At 46.3% G+C, this 11379-nt stretch overlaps 1 protein-coding gene across 7 annotated transcripts in view; it reads right to left on the bottom strand.

Moving 5' to 3' along the window:
• Positions 1 to 2042: 2042 nt before the first annotated feature.
• KDM2B (lysine demethylase 2B) overlaps positions 2043 to 11379 on the bottom strand; it is a 153999-nt gene continuing 144662 nt past the window's right edge. For 6 of the 7 annotated variants that reach the window (XM_042911461.1, XM_042911462.1, XM_042911465.1 and 3 more), the window contains 2 exons: positions 10585 to 10803; positions 2630 to 3345 (listed from right to left, as the gene is read on the bottom strand). In XM_042911461.1, coding sequence (XP_042767395.1) covers positions 3164 to 3345; positions 10585 to 10803 — 401 coding nt within the window. In that variant the 3' untranslated portion in view covers positions 2630 to 3163. Of the gene's footprint in view, positions 2596 to 2629; positions 3346 to 10584; positions 10804 to 11379 lie in introns of those variants that run through there. The other variant, XR_006195534.1, reaches the window with a different exon arrangement.

Below are 11379 nucleotides of genomic sequence, written 5' to 3'. Positions count from 1 at the left end.
AGAAGTCTTCAAATACAGGCTGGCAGGTGATAGTAAACAGAAACTAAGCAGCGGGTGGTTTGTCTTAAATTAGAAAACTGAGATTTATTTGCATATGATCTCAGCTTCAAACAGCTTGTTTGATGTTTCCTCTTGGATTTATAGAAGTTGTCTTGGGTACTTATTTTTAGCAAGAGAATAAAAAGTCTTAATGGTGGATTTTTTTTAAAGTAGTGTTTTGAGGGGCACCTGGGTGGCTCAGTTGGTTAAGTGTCCCAATTTTGGCTCAGGTCATGATCTCATGGTTCGTGAGTTTGAGCCTTGCATGGGGCTCTGTGCTGACAGCCTGGAGCCTGTTTCGGATTCTGTGTCTTCCTCTCTCTGCCCGCCCCCCCCCCCCCAACAAAAATAAATTTTTAAAAAAAATTAAAAGGTAATGTGAAGTAATCTTGGTTTAGTGAATAGCCAACAGAAATAGTCTAGCAAGCTTGACAACTGAAATAACCACACCTTGTTAGGTACAGACTTGTTAGGCAGAGGGTAAATATTTCTCTCTGCAATGTCCATTTTCTAGCTGGCATGTGCTGCCTCTAATTTTTTTGGACAGGTAATGTATGCATAAAAGTCTGAAGGTCTACAGAATACAAGGATGTCTCTTTGCCCCTATCCTCACAATACGGAAGGAGAACATTCGATGCTTTGGACGTGCCACGGTATTATCCTTTGTAAACCTCAGGTTCCCTGGAAGGAGGGGAGATAGAGCCTATTTTCTAGGATAGGAAGCTGTGACCTAATCCACAAAGCACTGCCTCTGGCTTATGGTCCTGTCCGCTTCATCCGTTATGGTCTATGGATTCAGAGCAGCAATTTACAAGCATTTAACTCAGGCTGGCCTCATCTAAAGCTCATTTTTAAAAATAACAGGTCTGTAGAGAAACTGTCCTGGGCTATAACCTTAACCAGTTCCATACACTTGGGAGAGCCCCTGAGCGACCATCACAGGACTGTAGTCTGCCTCAAGCCTACGGAGACTGCTGTCTTGGTTCTGAGGTGTCCCTATGGTAGCCGTGGCTCCCCAGCACCGGCAGCCCCCTCCTCCTCTCGGCAGGCCTGCATCCTCCCGGAAACATAGGAGAAACAGGGCCCTCTAACCCCAGGGACTGTTCACCTGGAGAACACTGTTACCCTTAAAGCAATTCCCAAGGAAGAAGATGCCTTCACTGGACATCAGGGTAACACGTATTCGGAAGTTCAGAGAACTCGGCTCCAAGAAAATGGAAACTTGGCCTCCTGTGCGGGTGTTCCGTGATGAATGAACAGGCTTGCAAAGGTAAGCCACGTTTTTATAAATAAATTGTAGTGTTAAGCTAATCTTACCTCTGTAAAGTGCATCTCCTGAGTTAAATTCTGGGGTACACCAGTTTGAGTCAAAGGATCTCTAGGTTTTAACTAACAGAAGGCAGGAGACGAGATGGGATCTAAAACCATTTTGCTGTGGCCAAAAAAAAAAAAATAAATAAGGGGAGCAATAAACTACCGAGGAAGGAAGTTGGGTTATTTTCTCCATTTTCAGATTCACTAGAGCATTTTTCTATGGAAGTATGAACTTGCAGGGCCCTGTTTAAAAAAAAAAATTTTTTTTCTATGATCTAAAATTACTTCCTACTGGTTTCTGTGTCTGCTAGCTGGGATAGTCACCTCCTATCCTTGTGCCTTCAGCCACTGAGCAGTGTGTGGCCTCCATGAGCTGCCTCTAGGGAGAGGCTGAGGAGGTGGATGTCCCCCGCCTGCTCCCCTGCGGCCACGGAAGGGGTCAGCGCCACCCCAACAGGTAAGCCGCCTCGCCCCTATGGCAGTTTGTACCGAATTCCTCCCCCTGCCTTCAGGAGTCCTAAACCAGTTCTCTCTGAAGCCAGGAAAAACATGGACCAGGGGGCCACAGCTTTTCTCTGGGGAATACGAAATTACAGCTTGTGTTATGCCAATGTCGAGACTACTGCCTCTGGATCTTTTAATCGAATTTCTAGTCCACTCCTAGAACAGAAACTCTCAAAGTCCAAGGGTGCTTTTTTTGTACAATTGTTTATACAAATTCAACAAAGGTAAAACCGCTTTGGGGCAGGTCTAGGAAAACAACACCTTACAAGAATGGCACTTATGGAGGCATAACTTTACAACTAGGAAATAGCCATGTTATAAACCTTGAACGAGAACTCAACTCACCTCAAAGGAGAGAAAAAAGGAAAAGAAAGGCTATGTTGGATCATTTATTCTACTTGACTCACTGTATAAATTAATCTGTGTAGGTACAACAGCTCATGCGCTGGCCGCAAAACCCTCCTGAGTGCAAAGGCTGAAGTCTGAATTTTAAAATTTTGAGAAATAGGTGAATTCTGTACAGAGTATCTTACTTCGACTAGAATTAACATAGATCCACATGCTTAGGTAATTCTTGACGTCCAAAGCGGGCTCTCAACTTCCAGTTAAACATGCTTTTAACGGGAAGGTCTTGGCCTGCTCTGCCAGATCTGGGCACGTGTGTAGATGGGGCATCTGTGTTGATGAAGTACAGGTCAAGTTCTCGCCTACCTCAGGGAAACCAGGAAAGTTGGCAATCTTCAAACAATAAAAACACAGGTATGCATTCAAACCTTGCATAAATAACTTTTAAACAATTTGTACAAAAATAGTTCTGCATAATGTAAGATGTAACAAAACCAACCAAACAAAATGTCAAGATGGCAGCAGAGGCGGTGTGTGGCCCACTGTATGTCGACACCAGCCCCGGGGTTGCGAGGACTGAGGCGTCCAAGACAAAACACCACCACCAGCAAAAACTCCTAAGCTCGCTCTTCAGCAAGAGAATTTCTCCAGAGTCCATCCTCCTCCGGCGGGAATGTCTTCTTGGTAAAGGCCGCCTTAGAAATGGTCCAGAAAGCAGTGCGGCTAGAATTCAGACCAAAGGAAAGGGTCCGGCTCATTCAGCCCCAGAACAGGCGGCAGAACAGCTTCTCCCTCGGCAAGACTTGCAGATGGAACGTTCTGTGGTCTGTTGTCCAAGTTCCAAATTGAAAATCAAAGCCCTCCTTTTTTTTTTTTTTTTTTTTTTTTTTTAAAAGTCTTTTCCCTCCTCGGCCGTGTCCCCTCTCCCCACCCATCCCTTATTTACATACTTGTCCTCGGACTAACTCAGTTTCTGTAGGAGTTTTTCTTCCACTTGCCCAAACTGGACACTCACAGACATTTCAGCTATGAACTGCTCACAGCCCTCCTTGGTGACCTGCTTGCAGTACCTCAGGTCAATATGACAGATATTTCCACAGCGTTTGAAGAAGGACAGGCACTGGTCAGTCACCTTATTGCAGTCTGCAAAGAAGAGGGGACACGTGAGGTGGAGGAATCGCAGAGGCCCAGAGCCCCCCGCCACCACCCCCCTCAGCGATGAAGAAACGGGACAGGGCCCGTAAGCATATTCCAGCCCCTCGTGCCCTGGGGAAAACTGCACTTGCTTGAAAGCTCTCTCTAAACGGGGAAAGGTTCCATCTACCAAATTGTAAAGGTTAGTATAGGCCTGAAAAGCGTTCAGACTGTTTCAAGTGGAATCACTTAGAATCTTACCATTGCTTCTTTACATGTATATGTTCTCACATAAATAGGTCCCCTGTCTATGTTGTTTAATAAAGATAGGGCCACACTATATATCAAACAGCTTGCCTTGCCCATCTACTGTTGAAAAACACATCCCCGTCTCCATTACTGTGCGCTTATCTGCTTATTCCCTTCAGATACGTTCTGGACCATCTCTGTGGTCGTCTGAGGATCCTTTTCCCTCGCGTGGGCACCAGTGCTTTGAAGCGAGGTACAGCATGCTTGGGAGCCCCCTTACTAAGTGCAGAAAACCCCAAGGTGCTACAAGGGCTGACGAGATGCTGTCTACAGTGAGCAAACCAGAATTCAGAATCCGTCACCACCCCCTCCCCTATAGACACACTTCTCTACCCCATATTCTATTGATTGGTACGTTGCTTTTATCACCCTCTTTTGTGTGAGAACTGAATCCACAGTTCTCTGGCTTCGATGCCAGTGAGCATCCAACTGAGGCTCAGAGATCCCCCCCTCTGGCCTGATGATTTCCTTCATCTGAGTGGCCTTCACCTCGAGGCCTGTCATCACTAGTTCTGCATTTGCATTTTTCCGTTAAGTAGGAATGAAAACAGTAAAGGCAAACTACAAATACAATCGGGAACCCTGTGCTAGCGCTGTGGTACTGAAGTCCCAGGTTTAGAGGTGGCATAAAGAAGTAAAAAAGTTCAGCCAAGTTGCAGGACACAAAATCAACACACAAAAATCAGCTGCATTTTTTTTTTTTTTTTTTTTTTTTTTTTTTAAATACAAGTGGTCTGCCTTTTTATTCAACGTTTTTTTGTTTTTTTTTTTTTTTTTTTTTTTTTTTTTTTTTTTAAATTTATTTTTGGGACAGAGAGAGACAGAGCATGAACGGGGGAGGGGCAGAGAGAGAGGGAGACACAGAATCGGAAACAGGCTCCAGGCTCCGAGCCATCAGCCCAGAGCCTGACGCGGGGCTCGAACTCACGGACCGCGAGATCGTGACCTGGCTGAAGTCGGACGCTTAACCGACTGCGCCACCCAGGCGCCCCTAGCTGCATTTTTATACACTAGCAATGAACAATCTGAAAGAAAATGAGCAATTCCATTTACAATAGCATCAAACAGAGTAAAACAGAGTTAAATACTTAGGAATAAAGGTAACCAAGGAAGTGAAAGACTTGTACACTGAATACTTAAGAACACTGCTATAAGAAATTAAAGATATAAATGGAGAGATTTCCCTGGCTCATGGGAAGACTTAATATTGTTAAAATGGCCACACAACTCAAAGCAATCTACAGATTCAATGAAGTTGCTATAAAATACCAACAGTGTTTTCTGCAAAAATAGAAAAATCATCCTAAAATTAATGCAGAAGTATAAGAGATCCTGAATTGCCAAAGTAGTCTTGAACACAAAATTGGAGGACTCACACTTCTGGATTTCAAAACTTACTACAAAGCCACAGAATAGTGTTAATGCATTAAGGACGACATACAGACTAACCAACAGACTATAACTGACAGCCTAGAATTTAAACCCTTGAATGTTCAAATGATTTTTGACAAGGTGCTACAACCACTTAGAGGGAAAAAGACAAAATTTTCCAACAAATGCTGCTGGGAAAATTAGATATCCATATGCAAACAAATGAAGCTGAACCCTCTACCTCACACCATACACAAATTTAACTCAAAATTCTTTAGACCTAAATATAGGGGCTGAAACTACAAAACTCTTAGAAAGAAATAGGAAAATCTTTGAATTTGTCAATGGTTTCTTAAAGATGACACCAAAAGCACAAAGTTAAAAACATTTGTGCAAAGGACATTATCAAGACGGTGAAAAGACACGCAGAATGGGTGAAAATATTTGCAAATCATGGACCCTGGTAAGGGATTACTCCTACCCAGAATATATGAAGAACTCCTACAATTCAACAACAAAAAAATCCACAAACAACCTGATTAAAAAACAGGAAAAGGACATGAATAGACATTTCCCAAAGATGATACACCATCAACAAAAAGATGCTCAACACCACTAATCATGAGGAAAATGCTAACTCCCCAAGACAAAACTACGTTGAGGGGCACCTGGCTGGCTCAGTTGGTAGAGCATGTGACTGTTGATCTTGGGGTTGTGAGTTTGAGCCCAATGTTGGGTGTAGAGATTACTTTAAAAAAAAAAAAGGTATTTCAAAACTACATTGAGATATCACTTCATACCACTAGAATGGCTATAAAAAATAAAGTTTAGCAAAGATGTGGAGAAAAATGGGACCTTTGTGTCCTATTACATTAGGAATGTAAAATTGTGCAGCTGCTACAGAAAACAATATGGTGGTTCCTCAAAAATTAAACCTAGAATTACCATGTGATTCTGCTAGGCCATGTCTGGGTATACACCAAAAAGGACTGCAAGCAGGGACTCGAACAAATATTTGTACATCCATGTTCCCAGCAGCATTATTCATAACAGCCAAAAGGTGGAAGCCACCCAACTGTCCAGATGGACAAATAAATAAAACTGAGTCTATACATACAATGGAATACTATTCGACTTTAAAAAGGCAGGAAATTCTGACACCTGATATAACACGGATGAACCTTGAGGACATTATGCTAATTAAAACAAGCCAGTCACACACAAAAAAACACTGTTATATAATTCCACTTACATAAGGTCCCTAAAAAAGTCAAGTTCACAGAGACGGCATGGAGATTGTCAGGGGCTGGGGGAAAGAGGAATGGGGAGTTAGTTTGTGGATATAGAGTTTCTGATGGGGTGAAGAGAAATTTCTGGAGAGGGGTGGGGGGGGGCAGTTTGCACACAATGTAAATGAACTTCTATGCTAGTGAACTGTATACTTAAACAGTAAATTTTATGTATTTTACCATAATTTTTTTTCTTTAATTCTGTAAGTTGGAGAAGAGATAACATAGATTTGAGAAAGCTTAACCTAAATAGGCTGAAGAGAAAGCAGAGAAGCAGATTCATTCTGTAAAACACCCCCAAAGGTTCAGGTAGGAGAAAGAACAGGTACACTTGAGGGGCACCTGGGTGGCTCAGTCGGCTGGGCGGCTGACTTCAGCTCAGGTCAAATCTCGCGGTCTGTGGGTTCGAGCCCCATGTCGGGCTCTGGGCTGACGGCTCGGAGCCTGGAGCCTGCTTCGGATTCTGTGTCTCCCTCTCTCTCTGCCCCTCCCCCCAGCTCATGCTCTGTCTCTGTCTCTCAAAAATAAATAAAATGTAAAGCAAACAAACAAAAAACAGGCACACTGGAAGTGGAGCTAATGAAGGGGCTAGATTGGTGGCTGTTTGATTCCCTCCCTAGATGTTGATATAAGAGAGAGAAAGTCTCTGGTCTGAGCACCAGGCTGGGGCACCCATTCAAAATCAGGGTCTAGGGGGGAAACTTACCTGCTGTTGACATCCCCGGCTTCCTTCCCCTGCCAGGCCCCAGCACACTGGGCAGTCTGGCTTGTACCCTCCAGTTGGGAGGTCAAAGAGAATCCTTTTGGCAACCCTGACCAGCTCAAGAGAAACATCTCCAAGATCTCACGTCTTGGTTTCCCCAAAGAAACCACCTATACTGACCACACAATGACTGACTGCTTCCAACGTGTGTCGCCAGCCTCTGATCACCTTAGTGTGGACAACCCCGTGTTGACACTAAATCCAAGGAAGATCTCTTATGAGGGCCACTGACTATGTTTGAAGGAAACCATGTAAGCCTGGAGAAGAAAATAAAGCTGTCAATATCCTCAGGCTACTCTACCCAGGTTCAGAGAAGGGGAGCACCTGGCTGGCCTAGTCGGTGGGGGTTGTGAGTTTGACCCCCGCGTTGGGTGTAGAGAGTACTTAAAAATAAAGTCTTAAAAAAAAAAAAGCTCAGATAACAGAAAGGGGAGAGGATAGTAGGATGGTGGGGGGGGGGGGGGGGGGGGGGCGGAGTTCAGAGAGTAAGATACAGCAGTAATATTAAAAAATATCAGTTGGGGCGCCTGGGTGGCGCAGTCGGTTAAGCGTCCGACTTCAGCCAGGTCACGATCTCGCGGTCTGTGAGTTCGAGCCCCGCGTCGGGCTCTGGGCTGATGGCTCGGAGCCTGGAGCCTGTTTCCGATTCTGTGTCTCCCTCTCTCTCTGCCCCTCCCCCGTTCATGCTCTGTCTCTCTCTGTCCCAAAAATAAATAAAAAACGTTGAAAAAAAAAATTAAAAAAAAAAAAAAAAAAAAAAAAAAAAAAAAAAAATATCAGTTGAGGGGTGGCTCAGTCAGTTAAGTATCTGACTTCAGCTCAGGTCATGATCTCTCAGTTCTTGAGTTCGAGCCCTGCATAAGGCTCTGTGCTGACAGCTCGGAGCCTGGAACCTGCTTTGGATTCTGTGTCTCCCTCTCTGCCCCACCTGCTCTGCCTCTGCTGCTTGTGTGCTGTCTCTAAAAAATACACGTTAAAAAAACTTATTAAAATTATCAGTTGAACCATATGAAACTGCCCATGTTTTCACTGTGTTTGACCTACATAAACAACAGTAAAAAACTCGGTATATGAATTGTGTGATAAAGTAGAAACTCTCAGAAAAATGAGAAGACCTACAGGTGGAAAATAGAAGAAAAGGAAATTGAGAAATAATTCAATGAAGTTTCCTAGAACTGAAGGACATTTGTTTCTAGGTTGAAAAATCGAAAGGGCTCATGAGTGTGGTGGATGAAAACAGATTCAAAGCAAGACTCAACAATTACAGAAAACAAGAAACAAACTAACAAACTTCCAATTAGAGAAAATATTCACTGAAGGAAGAAGAATCAAATGGTTTTGGATTTGGACTCTGAATGCAGAGAAGGAAGCGCCCACTTTCTGAAACATCACAGTTGCCAGATCCAGCTATCAGTTCAATGTGAGGGATAATAAAACCATTTTCGGACGTACCAGGTCTAGATGTCCTCCGCGAAATCAGAGAGACAAGAAGAAACATGGGGTCAAGGAAAATAGGGACCCTACACAAGACAGAGACCAAGAAAATTTCTAGGCTGGCAGCTGGGCAGCAGGTAGAAGTGTAGGAGGAGAAAACAGACAGGAAGGGAGTCCAGGAGAAAGGGCTCCCGCCAAACACTGGTCAGGGCCCGGTGCCTGGGGAGCTCAGCCAGTTAAGTGACTTTGGCTCCGGTCATGATCTCGAGGTTCCTGAGTTCGAGCCCCACGAGTCAGCACAGAGCCTGCTTTGGGTCCTCTACCTTTCTCTCCCTACCCCTCCCCTGCCCGCACGCTGTCTCAAAAATAGACATTAAAAAACAAAAACCAAAAAACCCACAACTGGTTGGGGCCACAGAGAGGAGTTTGTGTGTGAGGGAAGAACGGTATTCAGGTCTGTTGTAGGGTCTGCTTAGAGACTAAGCAAACAAAAAAAGAGGCAATTAACTCTAGGAAAAAGAAAATTTATACAAGGGAAATGTACTCATAATGCACTATTTAGTTCAACAGTGGACAATACTTATGCGGCCACAGAAAGAGACTTAACCATGAATCCGAAAGATAAGGGGAGAGACGATGTAAGAGCAGCAATCCTGTGTTCTACACAGCAAGCCAGTAAGTACAGAATGCCTGAATGGAAAAAAAAATCAAGGTGTGCAAGTACAGAGACAGACACTGGGAGAAAGAATTTAAGGTGGTTGCCTGGCCGGGCGGGGGGGGGGGGGGGGGCCGGTGAGCACCCAAATAAGTAATCTAGAGGAACGTGCAGCCTAATAATGAAAGCTAGACAACTGTGACTTGACTTTGTCTCTAGACCATATGCTTCACGTTCATAGGTCCTGAAACAGGTCAGCTGTCCTCTTTGTTGTGCCAGACTTTTTACCATTAACTAGTTATCCTGATGGCAAAGGAAAACTTTTTAAAAAAGCAATGAACCTAAAAGAGACTGGGTCTCAAGGTCTGCCTTCCCGCCCGGCATGGCTCTGAACAGGAACTCGAGACACCTCCATGTACCGAGGCCAAGGGGTGAGCTTCGTGGAAAAACACAGAAGCGCGTTTGCACACGACGGCACTGCAGGGGAATCTCCGCTCCACACGCAGGGTAACCGACAGTAAACAGAGTCGCTGTAACACCGAGGCGCCCCCAGGCCCTCGTCCGCAGGACAGCCCCGGCATCCGTGTAAGACCTCGAGTGGAGCCTGGAGTCGGGATGGTCAGCCCCGCCTGGCTCTCTCCTCTCTGCCAACACGGGGGCGGGACGGCCCTTGCCGCGACTCCCCGAGGAGGAGCAGGGATGGCTTCCTCGGTACAGAATTCTCTCGTACCACCAACTTCCCCATTCCCCCTCAAACGTGGCACAGCTGACAGGAAGCTGTTGAGCTACTAAGCGTGAGGTGAAGGTGCTAATTTCTGGAGAAAAAAGCACTTTTTGAGGGTTTGTGTAAATCTTACGTCCACAGCCCGACCCGTTACTGTCAGTCACCCCCAGGGCCTGAAAACCCGACTCCGGCCCCACGGGCGAGTAGAGGGAGCGCGGACTCTGCAGACACAGGACCGCAGCGACACCAGCCGTACGGCTTCCTTCTCTCCGACGGGCCCCTTGCTAGCAGGGTCACATAAGCGAGGACAACCCCAGCAGACGCTGAGCTACCTCAGGGATCAAGGCCTGCCTGGCCTCACAGCCCGCGGCTCCCCTGCTCTCTCCCCGCTGCGGGAGCCGGCTTGTATGCGCCACCGGGGAGCAGTTCCTCCGGCCCGTATCGTGGGTCAGGAACCACTGGCGCGTGCTCTCGCTGCCACCAGCGCTAATCTTTTGGCAGCAATTATTACCAATCCAGTGATAACTCCTGTGTTCACGGTTTCTCCACCAGCCCAGGCTGTCTGTCTTGTTTTCAGGTATGTCCCAGCCCTGACCCCGTGACCCTGTAACAGCAGGCACACAGCGGATTTCCCCACAGAGGTGGAATTCCCAGCCTGTCCCCCAGGGTCCCAGGCAGAGCCTGCTGGGTGCCTCTGACTGACCTGATAGGTTGATTTCGGTTAAGGAGTCTCGGGTGGTGGTGCCCACAGCGGTGAGCAGGTTGATGGACTGGTCAGTAACGTGGTTACAGTAACTGAGGTGGAGCTTGGACAGCAGGGGCATGTGGCGTATGATGAGCCGCAGGGAGGCATCTGTGATGTCCAGGCCTGCTAGACGCAGTTCCACAATGTTCCGGAGCTTGCTCCGATTGTCCATCTGACCTGAGGGGGCAGGAAGGAGAGAGGCAGCATGTCAACCTGACCGGGGAGATGGGGTCACAATGACCTAACACTCTAGAGGGCCTACTGGCCACACGTCACACTTCAGTTTCACTTAGCCATTGAGTGTTTCCCCAAACTGGTTCCCACGTTTAAAAATATAAGGGTTCCACATCAACTCTCCCACTTCTGGATTCCTGAAAAATCAGAACGTCTAGAAACACAGCCCACATTCTACCCAGCAGTCCTCAGCCAACTAGAGCAGAGACTGCACAGCATCTCTGATCACCAGGGTTTCCTCATTTGAGCTACAGGCAGGGAGCAATGACCCTCACAACCCAAGCCAGGAAGGTTCCATCTTGTGAGCTCATCTCCAACTACACTGACCCCCGTGCCCACGGAAGCTTGAAGCCAACGAAGGACAAATTAACAGAGAAGTAGTCAGACGCATGCAAAGCCCCCACAGTGAAGTCCTGGGTGCGCAAAGAAGCCTCTGCTCTCAGTGGTCCCTTCCCTGCCTGAAGCTGAGTGAGAACATAACAGCATCCTCCAGAAAGGGCTGGGACCAGAGAAGGCTTG

Source organism: Panthera leo, chromosome D3, assembly GCF_018350215.1.
Source record: "Panthera leo isolate Ple1 chromosome D3, P.leo_Ple1_pat1.1, whole genome shotgun sequence".
In the NCBI taxonomy this organism is placed as follows: Eukaryota; Metazoa; Chordata; class Mammalia; order Carnivora; family Felidae; genus Panthera; species Panthera leo.
This window is presented reverse-complemented; position numbering and strand designations above follow the sequence as displayed.